General features: G+C 43.5%; 1 protein-coding gene across 20 annotated transcripts in view; it reads left to right on the top strand.

Moving 5' to 3' along the window:
- The window catches only part of LOC128766862 (protocadherin alpha-3-like), an 87,602-nt gene that overhangs the window by 56,995 nt on the left and 10,734 nt on the right, over positions 1-19,873 (top strand). The window contains exon 1 of one of the 20 annotated variants that reach the window (XM_053878386.1): positions 61-2,702. The exons of 9 other annotated variants lie outside the window; for them this stretch is intronic. In XM_053878386.1, coding sequence (XP_053734361.1) covers positions 324-2,702 — 2,379 coding nt within the window. In that variant the 5' untranslated portion in view covers positions 61-323. 10 more of the 20 variants (XM_053878374.1, XM_053878389.1, XM_053878377.1 and 7 more) reach the window with 10 other exon arrangements.

Genomic DNA, 19,873 nt, shown 5'->3' with positions numbered 1-19,873 from the left:
TAATAAGTATTATTATTGTTGTTACAATATAATGTAATTTAATCCGCTATTTCTCTTGAATTGTAGACGGAATCTTTTTTATATGTTTCACACTGAAACCTCACAAGAGGTCGCTGTAGACCGTAGACTGGGTGGATACGTTTTCATCACAACTCCGGCCTACACGTCAATCCTCGAACGGTGATTGGCTGGTTGAATCAGGGGTTTGGCTTCAATGTGAGAAGGGCTGAGACTGTCGCTGCTGGAAGATCGTGTTCAGGGAGGATTTTATCCATGCGATGGGGATAAATGTCTGACGGGATTCTGCTCTGCATTTTACCACGATGAGGGCTCGACGAGTGGAGGACTATATTTGGATTATTTTTGCGGTTCTTCTTTGTGTGTGTGACGGATCCGCATCACAAATCTCATACTCGATCTCCGAGGAGGTGAACAAAGGCACCGTGGTGGGAAACATCGCCAAGGATCTGAACCTAAATATTCAGGAGCTCGATTCCAGGGATCTCCGTGTTGTTTCCAGTGACAGTAAGAATTATTTTGACGTGGACCGACGCTCCGGGAGTCTGTTTGTTAGCGAGAGGATAGACAGAGAGGCCCTTTGTCCGAACACGGCAGAATGCTCCGTGAGGATTCAGGCGGTCATGAGTGACCCGATGGATGTTCACCGGATAGAAGTGAAAATTTTAGATATCAACGATAACTCGCCTGAGTTCTTGGAAAAGTCGCATTCACTGCAAATGTCGGAGTCAGTACCCCCAGGAGAGAGATACCTGCTCCCCATAGCGGTGGATGCGGATTCAGGGAGTAACTCGGTAAAAACATATAAGCTGAGCCAGAATGAATATTTCTCTCTGGATGTGCAGAGTGGCGGAGAACACGGAGTCTCCGCCGAGTTAGTGCTGCAGAAGGCCTTGGATCGGGAGAAACAGCCTGTTATTGACCTCATCTTCACATCTGCTGACGGGGGAAAACCTGTCAGAACAGGGACATTGAACATCCGAGTGAATGTGATGGATGTGAATGACAACGCCCCAATTTTCAGCAAGTCACTTTATAAAGTGCGTGTAAACGAAAGAGCGCAGCCGGGATCCATATTAATAAAGTTGAATGCAACTGATTTAGACGACGGTATGAACAGTAACATTATGTATTCATTCATTATTAGAGGTAAAAACGACCCCTCAAATATATTTGACTTAAATGCAGAAACGGGCGAAATTAAACTAAAAGACTCTTTAGACCACGAGGAAACACCTGCTTATGAACTTAGAGTTCAAGCGATGGACCAGGGTCAGAACCCTCGTAGTACGCATACTAAACTGCTCGTAGAGGTGCTTGATGAGAACGATAACAATCCTGAAATAACCGTGACGTCACTGATGACTCCAGTGAAAGAAGACGCAGAGCTGGGAACTATCGTTGCTTTGGTCACAGTGAGTGACAGAGATGGAGGCAGCAATGGTGTAACCAGCTGTAAAGTAGTTGGATCAGTTCCTTTTAAGCTCAAATCAAACTATAAAAATGATTATTCATTAGTAGTTGATGGACCTCTGGACAGAGAAAAGACTTCAGTCTATGACGTCACTATTGAAGCGACAGACGAAGGGAGCCCCCCTCTGTCCAGTAACAGGATCATTACTGTTCATGTGTCTGACGTCAATGATAACGCACCTCGATTCATGGAGCCTGTTATTAATGTTTACGTGAAAGAAAATACTCCGCAAGGATCGAAAATATGTCAAATTAATGCGTCTGATCCAGATTTAGATCTTAATTCAAAACTGACTTATTCATTGATAGACAGTCATCCTCGAAATGTTCCAGTCCTGTCAGCTCTGACCATAAACTCAGACACAGGAGACATAGTCAGTCTGCAGTCCTTTGACTTTGAGAAGTTAAAAACCTTCCAGTTCAGAGTTCAGGCCACAGACTCTGGTGTTCCTCCTCTCAGCAGCAACGTGACCGTGAACGTTTTTATCCTGGATGAGAACGACAACAGCCCTACGATTCTGGCTCCCTATTCTGAGCTGGGTTCAGTGAACAGTGAGAACATTCCTTATTCTGCTGAAGCAGGATACTTTGTAGCAAAGATCAGGGCTGTAGACGCAGACTCTGGATACAACGCTCTGCTGTCTTATCACCTGTCTGAGCCCAAAGGAAACAACCTGTTCAGGATCGGAACCAGTAGTGGGGAGATCCGGACCAAGAGGAGAATGAGCGACAATGACCTGAAGACTCACCCCTTGGTGGTGCTGGTTTCTGATAATGGAGAACCCTCCCTGTCAGCGACTGTGTCTATCGATGTGGTGGTGGTTGAAAGCTCCGCTGACATCCAGACTCAGTTCAGACATGTGACCATGAAGGAGGAGAACTTCTCTGATTTGAACTTGTACCTGCTGATCGCCATCGTGGCGGTGTCGTCCATCTTCCTGCTGAGTCTGGTGACCTTGATAGCGGTCAGATGTCACAGGACAGACAGTGATTTCAGCAGGTACAGCCCCCCCATGATCACCACCCACCCTGACGGGAGCTGGTCTTACTCCAAATCTACTCAGCAGTACGACGTGTGTTTCAGCTCAGACACACTCAAGAGTGACGTGGTGGTTTTCCCCGCCCCGTTTCCACCAGTAGATGCAGAATTGATCAGTATTAACGGAGGAGACACTTTTACCAGGACTCAGACTTTACCTAACAAAGAGAAGGTAAGATCTAACTGAATAACTTTTACCTGAAGTATTCATATCCGTAAAGCGTATTTGATTCTGAACTCGCAATGATCTTCGATGACAAAGATTTCGACTATCTCTGGAATCAGAAAATGTTGTGTTCAATTCAAAGCTGTCCATTGTACTTTTTGCATTTCTCAAGTGTTGTGTTCACATATCTTGTGGTCTAGTAGTTATTTTCTCAATACGATTGTATTGTTCCGTTTGGTCTACATTTTTGAAGTCTGTCTGGTTTCCGAATGGCTTTGGTTTATTGCTTTTCAAGCATTTTTTTATGTTGCTTGTATAATATATTGAAAATTAGCCTTTTTTCGTCCACGTCTTTATACTCTATTTTTCCCGCTTCAGATAGTCACTCTTGGAATCTTCAGATTTATTGTATCAATCATTTGCTTTTCCTCCAGTCTATTCCTCTTCTCCATGTTACTTGTTGCCATGCCAGTTTAGTGCTTCTACCATGGACAGATATGGTCTTTTCAAGTTTTGATTTAAAGAAAATGTATGTTTTTAACTTAGTATAAACATTTAATATCGCCACTCGTCCATGAATTCATGTTGGAGTATGTGATAACATTTTTAACACTCCTATTTCGACAAAAAGAAATGAATGGCAGACTTCTAAAACCATAAAACAAATTGCTATATCATAAATGTTATGTGCAACTTGTTGAATCAAGTAATAACTGAGTAATGGGATACTCATATATATATATATATATATATATATATATATATATATATATATATATATATATATATATATATATATATATATATATATATATATATATATATATATATATATATATATATATATAACATTGAGCTTTTTTTTCTCTACAATAGTCTGTTCAAAACTACACGTAACTATTTTCTCATAACCAAAGTACCATAATCCGACCGCTAGATGTCGCACTAGACCGTGACATATTCGAGTTTGAATATGCATCGCTCCTCCTGTCGGTACGTAACCGTCAGCAGCCGTCAGTTCAGCCCATGAACGACAAAGAAAGGAGGCTCCCTGACGATCGCTGTTCTGCTTGGTCTGTTTAGATTAAATGATCGGTCGGATTCGGAAATTATTTTACATCAACCATGAACGTCCACCACCAGAGTCGAACCCGATGGATTTATCTCATTCTTCTTTTAATTTATGACTCGACGGCGGCACAGTTGTCATACTCTGTTTCGGAGGAGGTGAACAAAGGCTCAGTGGTGGGAAACGTCGCCAAGGATTTACACTTAAATCTACAAGAGCTCCACAGCAGGGACCTGCGTGTCGTTTCCAGCTACAATAAGGAATATTTCGGCGTGGATTTACCAAGTGGGAATCTGATCGTGAGAGACAGACTCGACAGAGAGGAGCTTTGTCCGAATGTGGTAAAGTGCCTGATGAGAATACAAGCTGTGCTGAGCAGCCCGATGACCGCGCACCGCATCGAAGTCACCGTTCTAGATATTAACGACAACTCGCCTGCCTTCAGCGAACGTTCCTACGCTCTAAACATTTCAGAATCATCTTTGCCTGGAGAGAAATACTTTCTTCCAATCGCAGTAGATATAGATATCGGCAGTAACTCAGTCAAAACGTATAAACTGAGCCAAAATGATCATTTCTCTCTGGATGTGCAGAGTGGGGGAGAACACGGCGTCTCTGCTGAGTTAGTGCTGCAGAAGGCTTTAGATCGAGAGAAACAACCAGTGATCAAACTTGTGCTGACAGCGATAGATGGGGGTAAACCTGCAAAATCGGGGACACTGAAAGTAAATGTCAATGTCATTGATGCAAATGATAACGTCCCAACCTTCAGTAACACTCTTTATAAAGTACCTCTCAGTGAAATTGTCAAGCCAGGCTCAGTGGTCATAAAACTAAATGCATCAGACTTAGATGAAGGTATGAACTCTAAGATTGTCTATTCATTTTTAAAACGAAGTAATGTGAATTCACCAATATTTGACTTAAATCCATTAACGGGTGAAATTACAGTTAAAGGTGTGTTGGACTATGAAGAGACTCCTGCATATGAACTCAGAGTTCAAGCAATGGATCAGGGCCAACCTCCACGTAGTACACACACTAAATTACTCATAGAAGTACTTGACGAGAACGATAATGCTCCTGAAATATCCGTGACGTCACTGATGACTCCAGTGAAAGAAGACGCAGAGCTGGGAACTATCGTTGCTTTGGTCACAGTGAGTGACAGAGATGGAGGCAGCAATGGTGTAACCAGCTGTAAAGTAGTTGGATCAGTTCCTTTTAAGCTCAAATCAAACTATAAAAATGATTATTCATTAGTAGTTGATGGACCTCTGGACAGAGAAAAGACTTCAGTCTATGACGTCACTATTGAAGCTACAGACGAAGGGAGCCCTCCTCTGTCCAGTAACAGGATCATTACTGTTCATGTGTCTGACGTCAATGATAACGCACCTCAATTCATGGAGCCAGTTATTAATGTTTATGTGAAAGAAAATACTCCACAAGGGTCGAAAATATGTCAAATTAATGCGTCTGATCCAGATTTAGATGTTAATTCAAAACTGACTTATTCATTGATAGACAGTCATCCTCGAAATGTTCCAATCCTGTCAGCTCTGACCATAAACTCAGACACAGGAGACATAGTCAGTCTGCAGTCGTTTGACTTTGAGAAGCTAAAAACCTTCCAGTTCAAAGTTCAGGCCACAGACTCTGGTGTTCCTCCTCTCAGCAGCAACGTGACCGTGAACGTTTTTATCCTGGATGAGAACGACAACAGCCCTACGATTCTGGCTCCCTATTCTGAGCTGGGTTCAGTGAACAGTGAGAACATTCCTTATTCTGCTGAAGCAGGATACTTTGTGGCAAAGATCAGGGCTGTAGACGCAGACTCTGGATACAACGCTCTGCTGTCTTATCACCTGTCTGAGCCCAAAGGAAACAACCTGTTCAGGATCGGAACCAGTAGTGGGGAGATCCGGACCAAGAGGAGAATGAGCGACAATGACCTGAAGACTCACCCCTTGGTGGTGCTGGTTTCTGATAATGGAGAACCCTCCCTGTCAGCGACTGTGTCTATCGATGTGGTGGTGGTTGAAAGCTCCGCTGACATCCAGACTCAGTTCAGACATGTGACCATGAAGGAGGAGAACTTCTCTGATTTGAACTTGTACCTGCTGATCGCCATCGTGGCGGTGTCGTCCATCTTCCTGCTGAGTCTGGTGACCTTGATAGCGGTCAGATGTCACAGGACAGACAGTGATTTCAGCAGGTACAGCCCCCCCATGATCACCACCCACCCTGACGGGAGCTGGTCTTACTCCAAATCTACTCAGCAGTACGACGTGTGTTTCAGCTCAGACACACTCAAGAGTGACGTGGTGGTTTTCCCCGCCCCGTTTCCACCTGTAGATGCAGAACTGATCAGTATTAACGGAGGAGACACTTTTACCAGGACTCAGACTTTACCTAACAAGGAGAAGGTAAGATGAAATGGTTACTTCCGCATTAAAGTGCTTCAATCACTATATTCAAATACATGATATGGATAAATATTCCAAAGACATTCGTAGATGAATATTCATCTCACATCTGTGTTACTATGTTGGCTGAGTAGTTTCACTCGTGCTTAAAATGTTTTTGTTATTCAAATTAGTTTTCTATTATCAGATATAAATGACACGAGAGTGTGTCCTGGTGGAGCTGTCTGTGGTGCTGATTGTACATACCCAGAGCCAGTACATGGTCATGCGGCGGAGTTGCTGCGGCTTTGAAATTCTTTCGTCTTCAAATTGAACTCGTGCTCTATAGCTAGGTTTTCAAGTCCCTCATATCTCTTTCTTTTGTTTAACAATATTGTAACATTTTTTTGTGTTCAATCTGAATCAAACCCAGTCTAATAGTGAATAATTACTTTGCAGTCTGGAGGTAATGAGTTCTCTGTTGAAGGATGTGGTTGCATCTGAAGTGGATTTGTTAAGAAGACTACAATGTATTGTGGACATATTTGCTACTTTGACATTCTTTGTTCGATGAACCCAGCAGTCTAAAAATATTTCCTATGACATTCATCTCACATTTGATTTGTCCAATAGTGTGATGTTTAATTACCGATGTCCTACTGAAACGATGTCAACATTTATAGCATGGAATTGTGTCACAAATTTTACTACAGTAACAGTCCACAGGCTTAAATATTTGATGAAGAGTTATCACTTTATTCACATTTTTGGACTGGTATATTGGTGTGCTATTTTACATATACTTTTGATTTATTTAAATTTGGATCGAATGAGCTCTGCTTAACAAGGTGTTGGAAAACTAAACTAATATAGAGTTAGTCTAGCTGCCTTATCTTGTGCACATCAAACATGTAACGATGAATAACACAATTTGACTGGTTGTTGAAGTTGTATTCGGATGCATGGGTAACTGCTTCACAGTCTTGTTTGGAAAAATAAAAAACACGTGTTGTGGACAGACACGTTCTTTTATATTAAAAAACTATAACGATGATCTTCAAGCATTAGGTCCAGTCAAGGTCTCCATTTGACGTTGTCAGGCTTGGACTTGTTTGGTGATGTCCTTTAACCACATTATTTTCATCAAAGATTGTGAGAGAACTTTTCTTCAGCTTTTCCTCTCTCTTCAGACTAATATCATGTATATTAATGTTCATTTTTTTTATAGGACATCATTAGAACGTTGGTACCTAACCGATTTACTTTTTTAATTCGAGTAAGATGTTGCAAAACCACCGCTAGATGTCGCACGAGACCGTGACATAGTCGAGATTTAATATGCATCGCTCCTCCTGTCGGTACGTAACCGTCAGCAGCCGTCAGTTCAGCCCATGATCGACAAAGAAAGGAGCCTCCTGAAGATCGCTGTTCTGCTTCGTCTATTTAGATTAAATGATCGGTCGGATTCGGAAATTATTTTGCATCAACCATGAACGTCCACCACCAGAGTCGAACCCGATGGATTTATCTCATTCTTCTTTTAATTTATGACTCGACGGCGGCACAGTTGTCATACTCTGTTTCGGAGGAGGTGAACAAAGGCTCAGTGGTGGGAAACGTCGCCAAGGATTTACACTTAAATCTGCAAGAGCTCCACAGCAGGGACCTGCGTGTCGTTTCCAGCTACAATAAGGAATATTTCGGCGTGGATTTACCAAGTGGGAATCTGATCGTGAGAGACAGACTCGACAGAGAGGAGCTTTGTCCGAATGTGGTAAAGTGCCTGATGAGAATACAAGCTGTGCTGAGCAGCCCGATGACCGCGCACCGCATCGAAGTCACCGTTCTAGATATTAACGACAACTCGCCTGCCTTCAGCGAACGTTCCTACTCTCTAAACATTTCAGAATCATCTTTGCCTGGAGAGAGATATGTTATTCCGTTCGCAATCGATAAAGATATCGGTAGTAACTCTGTTAAAACATACACGTTAAGCCAAAATGATCATTTCTCTCTAGATGTGCAGAACGGGGGAGAACACGGCGTCTCTGCTGAGTTAGTTTTGCAGATGGCTTTAGATCGAGAGAAACAACCAGTGATCAGACTTGTGCTGACAGCGATAGATGGGGGTAAACCTGCAAAATCGGGAACACTGGAAATATATGTGAACATAATCGATGCAAATGACAACTTCCCTATATTCAGCAAATCCCTGTACAAAGTGCGTTTAAGTGAAGCTGCAGTGAAAGGTTCAGTGATAATGAAACTAAATGCAACGGACTTGGACGAAGGCATGAATAGTAAAATATTATACACCTTCCTTAAAAGAGGGCAAAATGAACTGTCGAATATATTTGATGTGAACCCAGAAAAGGGTGAGATTACGCTTAGCGGCCCAATAGATTATGAAGAGACTCCTGCATATGAACTCAGAGTTCAAGCAATGGATCAGGGCCAACCTCCACGCAGTACACACACTAAACTACTGATAGAGGTACTTGATGAGAACGATAATGCTCCTGAAATATCCGTGACGTCACTGATGACTCCAGTGAAAGAAGACGCAGAGCTGGGAACTATCGTTGCTTTGGTCACAGTGAGTGACAGAGATGGAGGCAGCAATGGTGTAACCAGCTGTAAAGTAGTTGGATCAGTTCCTTTTAAGCTCAAATCAAACTATAAAAATGATTATTCATTAGTAGTTGATGGACCTCTGGACAGAGAAAAGACTTCTGTCTATGACGTCACTATTGAAGCATCAGACGAAGGGAGCCCTCCTCTGTCCAGTAACAGGATCATTACTGTTCATGTGTCTGACGTCAACGATAACGCACCTCGATTCATGGAGCCTGTTATTAATGTTTATGTGAAAGAAAATAGTCCACAAGGTTCGAAAATATGTCAAATTAATGCGTCTGATCCAGATTTAGATCTTAATTCAAAACTGACTTATTCATTGATAGACAGTCATCCTCGAAATGTTCCAATCCTGTCAGCTCTGACCATAAACTCAGACACAGGAGACATAGTCAGTCTGCAGTCGTTTGACTTTGAGAAGCTAAAAACCTTCCAGTTCAAAGTTCAGGCCACAGACTCTGGTGTTCCTCCTCTCAGCAGCAACGTGACCGTGAACATTTTTATCCTGGATGAGAACGACAACAGCCCTACGATTCTGGCTCCCTATTCTGAGCTGGGTTCAGTGAACAGTGAGAACATTCCTTATTCTGCTGAAGCAGGATACTTTGTAGCAAAGATCAGGGCTGTAGACACAGACTCTGGATACAACGCTCTGCTGTCTTATCACCTGTCTGAGCCCAAAGGAAACAACCTGTTCAGGATCGGAACCAGTAGTGGGGAGATCCGGACCAAGAGGAGGATGAGCGACAATGACCTGAAGACTCACCCCTTGGTGGTGCTGGTTTCTGATAATGGAGAACCCTCCCTGTCAGCGACTGTGTCTATCGATGTGGTGGTGGTTGAAAGCTCCGCTGACATCCAGACTCAGTTCAGACATGTGACCATGAAGGAGGAGAACTTCTCTGATTTGAACTTGTACCTGCTGATCGCCATCGTGGCGGTGTCGTCCATCTTCCTGCTGAGTCTGGTGACCTTGATAGCAGTCAGATGTCACAGGACAGACAGTGATTTCAGCAGGTACAGCCCCCCCATGATCACCACCCACCCTGACGGGAGCTGGTCTTACTCCAAATCTACTCAGCAGTACGACGTGTGTTTCAGCTCAGACACACTCAAGAGTGACGTGGTGGTTTTCCCCGCCCCGTTTCCACCAGTAGATGCAGAACTGATCAGTATTAATGGAGGAGACACTTTTACCAGGACTCAGACTTTACCTAACAAAGAGAAGGTAAGCATTTAAGCTCCTCTATCACATGAAAGTGAAACAAAATTCCCTTTTGTTTCCCTCCCTTGCTTTTTGATTCATGATGTCCCGGGCCTTTAAAGAATTCCCCACTTGAAAACCTTGTAAGATTTTTTTTTTTTTTTTTTTAATGGAAAAAAGGAAAACATCCTGTCGCGTGTCTCACATGATCTTTTTAATTTCGAAAATCCTTATACATACTGAACAGTATTGCTGCTCTGCTGAAATGGATAGTTATATATTTTCTAATGAGGAAACTTGTTGTGAAAATTTGGTGCTGAAGTAATATTTGGTTAGTTTTTGTTTTTTTTCCCAAATGAGTTATTTTTTATACGATAAACACTACACATCATAGTTTCCTTGTAGTAAATAATATTTTTCATGGTTGTTCTATTGTAATCAAAGTCTTACATTTCCCCTATGTTGTCACTCCTTCAGTCTTGCAGTATGTTTCAGTACTTTGCCTTTACTCATCTGTATTATCCTCCACGTGGGGTCGCTGGCTGACCGCATGTTGACTTGTCGTGCTTGGCGTTTCGATTCCCTGCTTGTGACGTAGGTGCGTCACTGGACTCAGTCTGCTTTGTGTTCTTAGCAGTGCGTTCGGTGATATGGAGGGGAGATGGTGGAAACAGAGCAGTCGGTCGATCTGATTTTGATGTGTACATAAAACACATTTTTCTACCTCGGAGTGTTTTGTTGCCGACATGGGATGCGGATGGAAGGACTCCGATCTTTGTTGGATTATTATTCTGCTTTTCTCCGGCGGCGCAGCGGCGCAGATTTCCTACTCCGTTCCAGAGGAGGTGGACAAAGGAACTGTCGTTGGGAACCTCGCTAAGGATTTAAATGTCAATGTTCGGGATTTGGAACGGCGGAATCTAAATATCGTTTCCGCTTACAGTAAGAATTACTTCAAAGCGAATTTCAGAACCGGGGAACTTTATGTTGATCAGCGTTTGGACCGCGAGGAGCTTTGTCCAAATGCGCTAAAATGCACTCTGAACGTCGAGGCGGTTCTGAGTGATCCGATGGTTCTGCAAAGAATCGAAGTGGTGGTGAATGATATAAACGACAATGCTCCTGTGTTTAGCGAATCGTCTCATTTTGTTAACATTTCTGAAATATCACCGAGCGGGGAGCGGTTCTTGCTCCCGCTGGCTCTGGATGCAGACACCGGGAGCAATTCTGTTAAAACATATAAACTCGAAACGAACGAATATTTCTCCCTGGATGTGCAAAGCGGCGAAGGGAACGGCATATCTGCTGATTTAGTTCTAGTAAAAGCTTTAGATCGCGAAAAACAAGCCTTTATTAGTCTAATATTAACCGCCGCTGACGGAGGCAAACCTCCGAAAACCGGTACTTTACAGATCAATGTTAATGTTCTGGATGTTAACGACAACACGCCGTCATTCACGCAAACACTGTACAAGGCGAGGGTGAATGAAAACGCTGCAGCGGGTTCTGCTATCATCCAACTAACTGCTGTGGATTCAGATGAGGGCGATAACGGAAAATTGACGTACTCATTTGTGAAACGCGCAAACTTAAATCCTTCAGAAGTGTTCCAAATTAATGCTGAGACCGGCGAAATCACAGTGAAGGGTCGGCTCGATCACGAGACACAAGCTGCGTATGATATTCACGTTCAAGCAACGGACAGGGGGGCGTCACCAAGAAGAGCAAACGCAAAGCTTCTAATAGAAGTGGCTGATGTGAATGACAACGCCCCAGAAATAATCGTGACGTCATTACTGAACCCGGTTAAAGAGGACGCAGAAATGGGCAGTGTCGTCGCCTTGGTGACAGTGTCAGATAAAGACGGGGGCAAGAACGGGCTGACGAAGTGTAAATTAGCAGGGTCTGTACCTTTCAAGTTAACTTCGAATTACAAAAATTACTATTCATTAGTTGTGGATGGACCTCTTGACAGAGAGGAAAATTCAGTTTATAATGTCACGATTGTAGCCACAGATGAAGGAAGCCCAGCTTTGTCTAGCAGCGTCGGAGTCAGTGTTTATGTTTCTGATGTTAATGACAATGCACCTCGATTTCATGAACCTGCTGTTAACTTTTATGTGCCGGAGAACTGTCCGGTTGGAGCAAGTATTGGATCTGTGACTGCACTCGATCCAGACATAAATGATAATGCACGATTAAGCTACTCATTGCTTGACCACAAGAAGACAGTCCAAATACCTTCAGTTTTGAGTATAAACTCAGACACAGGAGACATAGTCAGTCTGCAGTCGTTTGACTTTGAGAAGCTAAAAACCTTCCAGTTCAAAGTTCAGGCCACAGACTCTGGTGTTCCTCCTCTCAGCAGCAACGTGACCGTGAACGTTTTTATCCTGGATGAGAACGACAACAGCCCTACGATTCTGGCTCCCTATTCTGAGCTGGGTTCAGTGAACAGTGAGAACATTCCGTATTCTGCTGAAGCAGGATACTTTGTGGCCAAGATCAGGGCTGTAGACGCAGACTCTGGATACAACGCTCTGCTGTCTTATCACCTGTCTGAACCCAAAGGAAACAACCTGTTCAGGATCGGAACCAATAGTGGGGAGATCCGGACCAAGAGGAGAATGAGCGACAATGACCTGAAGACTCACCCCTTGGTGGTGCTGGTTTCTGATAATGGAGAACCCTCCCTGTCAGCGACTGTGTCTATCGATGTGGTGGTGGTTGAAAGCTCCGCTGACATCCAGACTCAGTTCAGACATGTGACCATGAAGGAGGAGAACTTCTCTGATTTGAACTTATACCTGCTGATCGCCATCGTGGCGGTGTCGTCCATCTTCCTGCTGAGTCTGGTGACCTTGATAGCGGTCAGATGTCACAGGACAGACAGTGATTTCAGCAGGTACAGCCCCCCCATGATCACCACCCACCCTGACGGGAGCTGGTCTTACTCCAAATCTACTCAGCAGTACGACGTGTGTTTCAGCTCAGACACACTCAAGAGTGACGTGGTGGTTTTCCCCGCCCCGTTTCCACCTGTAGATGCAGAACTGATCAGTATTAACGGAGGAGACACTTTTACCAGGACTCAGACTTTACCTAACAAAGAGAAGGTAAGATGGAAACCTACTCATCAGTCAGCTCTTTATAGTTATATTCATGATGTGCTATAAATGATCCTTCAGTTTGATGCTGTTTTCCTTCCCAGTGGTTATGAACTACTCCACATGAATGTGGTTTACATTTGTTGTCCAAAATGGTGATCCTGCTTGTGACATGCTTGGAGCTTTCCATGGTGCTGAAAACAGAAGCCGACGTCCAGATCTGGAGGCTCAAATACATATCATAATTATATAATAATGTAATAATATACGACATATGATAACAATTAATTGGTTTATTTCAATATATCTATAACAATTTCCATCTTATTAAATAAACACGTCTTAGAGCAGAATCATGAGAATATACCACATTGGTCAAGCAGCAAAGTTGTCTTCATTTTAATGCAATTTGTTTTCACATTACTTGTCAAGACGGTCTTGTTGGTGATGCGTGAAGAAACGTTTTGTACCCTGAGTTTTTCTTTCCTTTTTCCCCAAGGTTATTATTTTAAGAAAAATAATGATATTCCTTTCCGTTGTCCATTCTTCATAGTGAGTTTTGGCATTCATGCTGATTGGCTTCTCGTGAATGTGGAGCGTGTTCATATTCTTTAGGCTAAGGAATGACAGATGGTGGCGCTCGAGACCAGCAAACGCTCACTGCTGGCTCCTCCTTGAGCTGCGTAGCGTCTACGCTTTGTCAAATGACATGGCGTGGATGCACGGCACACATCTCCGCGAATGATCACCAAATGTGCGGAGAGATTTGGATCTGATTTTATGATTTTGTGGCAACAATGGGACACAGAGGACCAGGCGTCGTGATCTGGATACAAGTCATCGCTTTGCTTTGTTTGTGTGATCGCTGCCGAGCGCAGCTTTCATACTCTGTGTCGGAGGAGGTGGACAAAGGGACCGTGGTCGCCAATCTCGCCAAGGATTTACACGTGAATGTCAACGAACTGCAAAGACGTGGCATACGAGTCGTATCGGGGAATTCTCGGCAATATTTTGACGTGGATTTGAATTCAGGTGCTCTGTTTGTCACTGACCGGATCGACCGGGAGGGGCTCTGTCCGAACACGGTAAAATGTTCCATCAATATAGAAGCGATTCTCAGCCATCCGATGCAGTTGCATCGAATAGAGATCCGGATCGATGACATTAACGATAACGCTCCTACTTTCCGTGAAAGTGAGAAGGTGTTTAACATATCAGAGTCGTCTTTCACCGGGGAACGGTATTTACTCCCGGCGGCAAATGACGCAGACACCGGCAGCAACTCGGTTAAAAACTACAAGCTGAACCAGAACGAATATTTCTCCCTGGACGTGTTGAAAGACGAACAGCACGGTGAATCTGTGGAACTGGTCCTGCAGAAACCCTTAGACCGAGAAAAACTGTCGGTTATTCACCTCACGCTCGCTGCTGTGGATGGAGGGAAACCCGCTCGGACTGGAACAATTAAAATCACGGTGAACGTGATTGATACGAACGATAATGTTCCAATATTCACTCAGACTTTATATAAAACTAAGGTGGCTGAAAACGCGCCTCTCTACTCGCCAATTCTGACAGTTCAAGCCACAGATTTAGATGAAGGACTGAACGGGGAGATAGTGTATTCGTTTATTGCAAAGGGAAGTTTTAATCCAGAAAATGTGTTTACCATTGAGCCACATACCGGAGAAATAAGTCTATCAGGGGAGTTAGATTTTGAAGAAAATGCAGCCTATGACATTCGCGTGCAGGCAAGAGACAAAGGAACACCGTCGCGCAGTGTCCACGGCAAAGTCCTGGTGGAAGTGATTGATGTGAACGATAATGTCCCAGAAATCACAATCACTTCACTCATGAGTCCAGTCAGAGAAGACGCAGAAATAGGGACAGTGATATCTTTAGTAACGATCACAGACAAAGATGGAGGAAAAAACGGCGTGACTAACGCCAGAATACTCAACTCAGTTCCTTTTAAACTCCAAATGAACTATAAAAATTATTATGCACTGACAGTGGATGGTCGTTTAGACAGAGAGAATACTTCTAAATATGACGTCACGATTTTGTGTTCTGACGAAGGCGCCCCACCTCTCACCAGTACAAGCGTGATTTCTGTTGAGGTTTCTGATGTTAACGATAATCCACCTAAATTTTTAGACTCCTTAGTAAATGTCTATGTGAAGGAGAATAGTGAGGTGGGGTCCTCCATAGCCAAAATCACAGCTGTCGATAATGATGCAGAGGAAAATGCTAAATTGACATATTTAATGTTAGAGAGTAGTTCAAAAAATAACCCAATAACGTCAGTTTTAAGCATCAACTCAGACACAGGAGACATAGTCAGTCTGCAGTCGTTTGACTTTGAGAAGTTAAAAACCTTCCAGTTCAGAGTTCAGGCCACAGACTCTGGTGTTCCTCCTCTCAGCAGCAACGTGACCGTGAACGTTTTTATCCTGGATGAGAACGACAACAGCCCTACGATTCTGGCTCCCTATTCTGAGCTGGGTTCAGTGAACAGTGAGAACATTCCATATTCTGCTGAAGCAGGATACTTTGTGGCAAAGATCAGGGCTGTAGACACAGACTCTGGATACAACGCTCTGCTGTCTTATCACCTGTCTGAGCCCAAAGGAAACAACCTGTTCAGGATCGGAACCAGTAGTGGGGAGATCCGGACCAAGAGGAGAATGAGCGACAATGACCTGAAGACTCACCCCTTGGTGGTGCTGGTTTCTGATAATGGAGAACCCTCCCTGTCAGCGACTGTGTCTATCGATGTGGTGGTGGTTGAAAGCTCCGCTGACATCCAGACTCAGTTCAGACATGTGACCATGAAGGAGGAGAACTTCTCTGATTTGAACTTGTACCTGCTGATCGCCATCGTGGCGGTGTCGTCCATCTTCCTGCTGAGTCTGGTGACCTTGATAGCGGTCAGATGTCACAGGACAGACAGTGATTTCAGCAGGTACAGCCCCCCCATGATCACCACCCACCCTGACGGGAGCTGGTCTTACTCCAAATCTACTCAGCAGTACGACGTGTGTTTCAGCTCAGACACACTCAAGAGTGACGTGGTGGTTTTCCCCGCCCCGTTTCCACCAGTAGATGCAGAACTGATCAGTATTAACGGAGGAGACACTTTTACTAGGACTCAGACTTTGCCAAACAAAGAGAAGGTGAGTTCATTTGCTCACTTGTTTTCAAGTTGCTTTATGCTTTACATAAGAATGTTACATGTTTGACATTTTAGTCTAAACCTCGTCAATCAGATGGAATCAATTCTCGGCTCTGGGTTGCATCCCTGTCGGGTCTCCTTGGAACTGTCTAAGGTGCTGATAGCATGTCCCAAGTCAAATCCCTCGTATCGGCGTAATGTGTAGTCTTATCGTCTATAAATGATCATATCTGCTGCACAACACTATTATTATTATTATTAGTATTTTTAATAAAATACAATAGTAATGAAACAAAATATAAAATACAAATAATATTACGCAAATATTACAAACATACATTTGAATATTATTTATTATGGAACCTATATAATAATAATAATAATAATTATTATTATTATTGTTGTTGTTGTTGTTGTTGTTGTTACTTGTTTATTTATTTATTTTTGAGAGCTGCGCAGCAATTGTCTTAATGGTTGAATGATTGGGGTACGTTTAACTTTTGTCTGACATTATTAAATTCCTGGATAGTGACATCGTCGAAGAAAATTTTGCTTCGGTTTTTATCGCCACAAGATGTTGCTCTCAGCTAGGAACTGAAGCGATAGTGTGTCGAATCGCCCCTCCTTCTTGTCGGAGGCTGCGCTTCTTTGTTCAAACGTGTTGTTGGACTCACGAATGACGCCACACATGACTCCTCTGGATGTACATTCTTCGGCATGGGGATTGTAATATTTATGTGGTAGTCTTTCATCTACTGATATCAGTGCAATGACTCGGCACGGACGAATCCTCATCTATTGGATTTATTATTTTCTTCCTGCGTTTCTCCTCCGGAGCACCGCGAGCGGACCGATTGTGTATTCGGTCACGGAGGAATCGAGTGCGGGAACAAATGTTGGCAATCTGGCGAAGGATTTACATCTTGATACACAGGATTTGGAATCACGGGGCTTTCAGATATCTGGACCTAACGCGAAGTACTTCGAGGTGGATGGCAAAAGCGGCATACTTCTGGTGAAAGACAGAATCGACCGGGAGCAGTTGTGCGCTCGGAGCGGGAAATGCTCGCTCGAGGTGGAAGCTATTGTGAACTCTCCTCTCAATCTGTTCAGATTTGAGGTGAAAATATCGGACATCAATGATAACGCACCCTCTTTTAGGGTTCCGGGAATTGTCTTGAATGTGTCAGAATCAGCTTTTCTCGGCGAAAGGTTCACGCTGCCCAAAGCCTTCGATGCTGACGTGGGCGGATTTTCCGTTAAAAGCTATAAGCTGAGCCAAAATGATTTTTTCAATCTCGACGTACAGAACGCCGGGGAACATGGAGCGTCGGCGGAAATGGTTTTACAAAAAGCTTTGGATCGCGAAAAGCTCCCCGTTGTCAAACTCGTGCTGACGGCCGTCGATGGTGGCAAACCCCCTCGCTCAGGCTCCTTAAACATCGTCGTTAATGTGCAGGATGTGAACGATAACATTCCTGTATTTGATAAAACGCTTTATAAAGCCACAGTGAGAGAAAACACGCCACCAGGCGCACACGTCCTCTCTGTTCATGCGCATGATTTAGACGAGGGCCCAAACGGGGAGATAATATATTCCTTTATCAACCATGACGGTGATAATGATGTTGACTTGTTTCAAATCGACCCAGAAACAGGTGATATAACAGTGAAGGGCGTTTTGGATCATGAAATAAACAACGCGGTTGAAATTCGTGTGCAGGCGAAAGATAAAGGCCATAATCCAAGAGCATCTTCTTGCAAAGTCTTAGTGGAGATTACAGATATAAATGATAATGCACCACAAATATCTGTCACTTCTTTAGTGGATGTGGTGAGGGAGGATGCACCCGTTGACACCATGGTTGGCCTTCTGACTGTAAAGGACGAAGATGTCAATGATAATGGGGCAATTCAAGTTAGACTAGCAGATTCAGGTCCATTCAAAATTAAAAATACTTATAAAAATCACTACTCTTTGGTAGTAGATGGGCCTCTTGATAGAGAAACGAATGCTATACACAACGTAACAATAATAGCAACTGATAAAGGAGAGCCACCTCTTTCAGGGACGAGTGTAATCACAGTTCATGTTTCTGATGTTAATGACAACCCTCCTCAGTTTGATGCTGCTCAAATTGACATTTTTGTCAAGGAAAACAGCCAAGTTGGTGATGTTATCCATCACCTGTCTGTAACTGACCCTGATGTAGGTGAAAATGCTAAAGTAACATATTCAATAACAAATAAAGACAAAGGTCATGGAGCTGGATCGATAATCAATGTTAATTCAGACACAGGCGACATAGTCAGTCTGCAGTCGTTTGACTTTGAGAAGTTGAAAACCTTCCAGTTCAAAGTTCAGGCCACAGACTCTGGTGTTCCTCCTCTCAGCAGCAACGTGACCGTGAACGTTTTTATCCTGGATGAGAACGACAACAGCCCTACGATTCTGGCTCCCTATTCTGAGCTGGGTTCAGTGAACAGTGAGAACATTCCGTATTCTGCTGAAGCAGGATACTTTGTGGCCAAGATCAGGGCTGTAGACGGAGACTCTGGATACAACGCTCTGCTGTCTTATCACCTGTCTGAGCCCAAAGGAAACAACCTGTTCAGGATTGGAACCAGTAGTGGAGAGATCCGGACCAAGAGGAGAATGAGCGACAATGACCTGAAGACTCACCCTTTGGTGGTGCTGGTTTCTGATAATGGAGAACCCTCCCTGTCAGCGACTGTGTCTATCGATGTGGTGGTGGTTGAAAGCTCCGCTGACATCCAGACTCAGTTCAGACATGTGACCATGAAGGAGGAGAACTTCTCTGATTTGAACTTGTACCTGCTGATCGCCATCGTGGCGGTGTCGTCCATCTTCCTGCTGAGTCTGGTGACCTTGATAGCGGTCAGATGTCACAGGACAGACAGTGATTTCAGCAGGTACAGCCCCCCCATGATCACCACCCACCCTGACGGGAGCTGGTCTTACTCCAAATCTACTCAGCAGTACGACGTGTGTTTCAGCTCAGACACACTCAAGAGTGACGTGGTGGTTTTCCCCGCCCCGTTTCCACCTGTAGATGCTGAATTGATCAGTATTAACGGAGGAGACACTTTTACCAGGACTCAGACTTTACCTAACAAAGAGAAGGTGAGGTGTTTTTAGTCCCCAGTCATACTCAAATGGCTCTGTTGTTTCAATTGCTGCGCTATAAGAGCTGTCCATAGTGCTGAAAATGTTAGCGTTGGTTTGTGGCTTCCATGCCTAAACCTGCAATTCCTCATTACCAAAACAGTCATTGAGACTTTTTGATACAGACAGTGTTTATCTAGATTTTACTGGTATAACGACAAGGTGCTACCTGTCATTTTCTTTCATTATATTTGACTCGCAGCTTTGCAGACATGTTCACATGAAGCCACGTATATTTATTTTATTTGTTTGTTGGCAAGCAGTTATTGTTCAAGGTAGTTACATTCATAAGCTGTGATGATTGTCATGGGTTTATTAGAATGTTTTGTAACATAGTATCATCTTGATACACCTTTTAATTCACCAGAGCACCAGGTTCCTGTATGCTTC

Source organism: Synchiropus splendidus, chromosome 11 (genome assembly GCF_027744825.2).
Source record: "Synchiropus splendidus isolate RoL2022-P1 chromosome 11, RoL_Sspl_1.0, whole genome shotgun sequence".
Taxonomy (NCBI): Eukaryota; Metazoa; Chordata; class Actinopteri; order Syngnathiformes; family Callionymidae; genus Synchiropus; species Synchiropus splendidus.
Note: the sequence above shows the minus strand (reverse complement) of the source record. Positions and strands in the feature narration are given on the sequence as shown.